Consider the following 2,245-nt stretch of genomic DNA (forward strand, 5'->3'; position numbering starts at 1 on the left):
ACGGTGGTAGACCTTCAAGCTCAGTGTTTTTAGTGTACGTATATCTTTTTAGGGAAACATTTATCGAACATGTCGCAGCATTCATCTACGTATTATGACAATGAATCCCTGAACAGAAATTTTAACTCAAACAATTTTTTTAAATTTTCTCATGTTGAGCCCGGCGGCAGGCCGTGCGTCATTTAACTGCTGATCACTTCTTACTCTCTTACGCGTTTACTCGTACAAGTTTTCTTGACATTTTGACTCTTGGACAGTAGGAATAAAAGACAACTGTTGGTCTAGTGTGACCGATTCAAGAGCCAAAATGAAATGATGATGTGATTTCCTGTTAAACTACTACAATAGCTCTTTGATCCAAAACACACGGCGTTATACGCCGATTATACCGTTTACCACATTTTTCCCATCCACAAAAAAAAAAAAACAAGTAGCCGTCTCATTCCAGCAGCACAAACGTTATAACGTCTGTTTGAGAAAAGCCGCCTAGACTCGTGTCAATAGAAAACGCGTGCCACGTAAAGTGAGGACATACTTCACGGCTTAGGGCGAGGGCGGCGGCTTGCTTTCCAGGATTTTCTATATAAACAAACTTCATTCCATTACCTTCGTTAAGATATGTATCAAAATCTTACACTTTAACCTATTTTCACAGCAAGTTTTCGTTTTATTTTTTTCTTCTTCAGAAAAGAAGATTTTTACGCTAATGGCACCAAGAGAGAAAACTGTGAATGGAAATGGTGTTAAAGGAAAGGTTAATGGAGGAGAAACTGTAAAAGAAGTACATTATAGAGGTGTAAGAAAGAGGCCATGGGGAAGATATGCGGCGGAGATCAGAGATCCTGGTAAAAAAAGTAGGGTTTGGTTAGGTACTTTTGATACAGCTGAAGATGCTGCTAGAGCTTATGATACTGCTGCTAGACAATTCCGTGGATCAAAAGCTAAAACTAATTTCCCCTTCCCATCATCATCTCAACCTAATTTTCCGAATAATTCATCATCTTCCTCTGAGATTATTAATATTAATCGTAATAAGGAAAATAATAACAGTAATCATAGTCCTAGTCAGAGTAGTACCGTTGAATCATCAACAAATAGAGAAAGATTGTCTGCTTCTCAGATTATTCATCCTCCGCAGTTAGATCTTGATCTGCTTCATCGCACCCGTGGTGGTGGAGGATCTGGAGCTGTTAGGTATCCATTCGGTCATCCTCAATATCAATTTCAACATCCAGCTGGAGTATTACCAACAGCTCTTCCTCTGTTTTATTTTGATGGGATTTTAAGACCTGATCATCAACAAAACCACAACCAGCGGCTAAAATTGGATCTTTCTGTATCTGATTTTCATCATCATCAGATGAACGGCAGTGGTAGTGTTCATAGTGATTCTGATTCATCATGCGTTGTTGACAACCATCAGATCATCTCAACTGAGAAAGCAACAACTCTTGATTTTGATCTTAACTTACCTCCTCCATCCGAAGTAGTTGCTTAAGAGGATTATTAGAAAAGTCAGTCAAAGTCCCCGTCGATTTTTTTCCAGATAATTATCGCCGGCTTTAATTATTAAAAATAATTTGCATTGCAATTTTTCATTCGCGAAGTTTCCTAGACAAAAGAAGCACCCTGGATGTTGTATATATGCATTGGAAATTATCCTTTTCTTTTTTGCAATCGAGAAATTCATTTAAAGAATAAATTTCTCATTGTTGTAATTTCTGTGTTTCGCTGGTGATTCTTACCTTGTTGTCACCTAATTATGGTCAAAGGAAAAAAGAAAAAATCATTTTATTTCAACTTCTGTGTTAAATTCACTACTGCGGGCACAAATTCAATGCCGCTAAAATTATCCGATCACCTGATACAAATTTTCGTTTCCTGGTATACCAGTCATGTCTCAGAATTTTTAAGTAATTTAGAATATGAGTAATTCATAATTAATGGTGTTTTTTTATTATATTTTCTATCAATTAGACGGCACCGACGAAATAAGTAACCTCCTATCACACGACCATTTCATCATCACGAGTTGGGTTCTTTCTGATTTAGTTGTGGGTGGGGCCTGCAAACGAAATTACGTGTTGACGACATTTTATTCGTTCTTTTATTTATTATTAGTCGGCAGGTGGCACGTGTATGTGCTGCCGTCCATTTAATGTTTTTTTAGTTTAAAGTAGTGGTACAATCTATCGTGCGCTATAGGATTACGCTTACTAGTTAGCAGCTCCACTAGTATGATCCC

General features: G+C 37.4%; 1 protein-coding gene across 1 annotated transcript; it reads left to right on the forward strand.

The window, feature by feature from the left end:
- Positions 1-595: 595 nt before the first annotated feature.
- Positions 596-1,800, forward strand: LOC113289021 (ethylene-responsive transcription factor 4-like). Its single transcript, XM_026538179.1, has one exon. The coding sequence runs from the start codon at positions 707-709 to the stop codon at positions 1,496-1,498; it is 792 nt and encodes a 263-aa protein (XP_026393964.1). The 5' UTR covers positions 596-706; the 3' UTR covers positions 1,499-1,800.
- The last annotated feature ends 445 nt before the right edge of the window (positions 1,801-2,245 follow it).

The sequence above is a fragment of the Papaver somniferum genome, chromosome 6, assembly GCF_003573695.1.
Source record: "Papaver somniferum cultivar HN1 chromosome 6, ASM357369v1, whole genome shotgun sequence".
Classification (NCBI taxonomy): domain Eukaryota; kingdom Viridiplantae; phylum Streptophyta; class Magnoliopsida; order Ranunculales; family Papaveraceae; genus Papaver; species Papaver somniferum.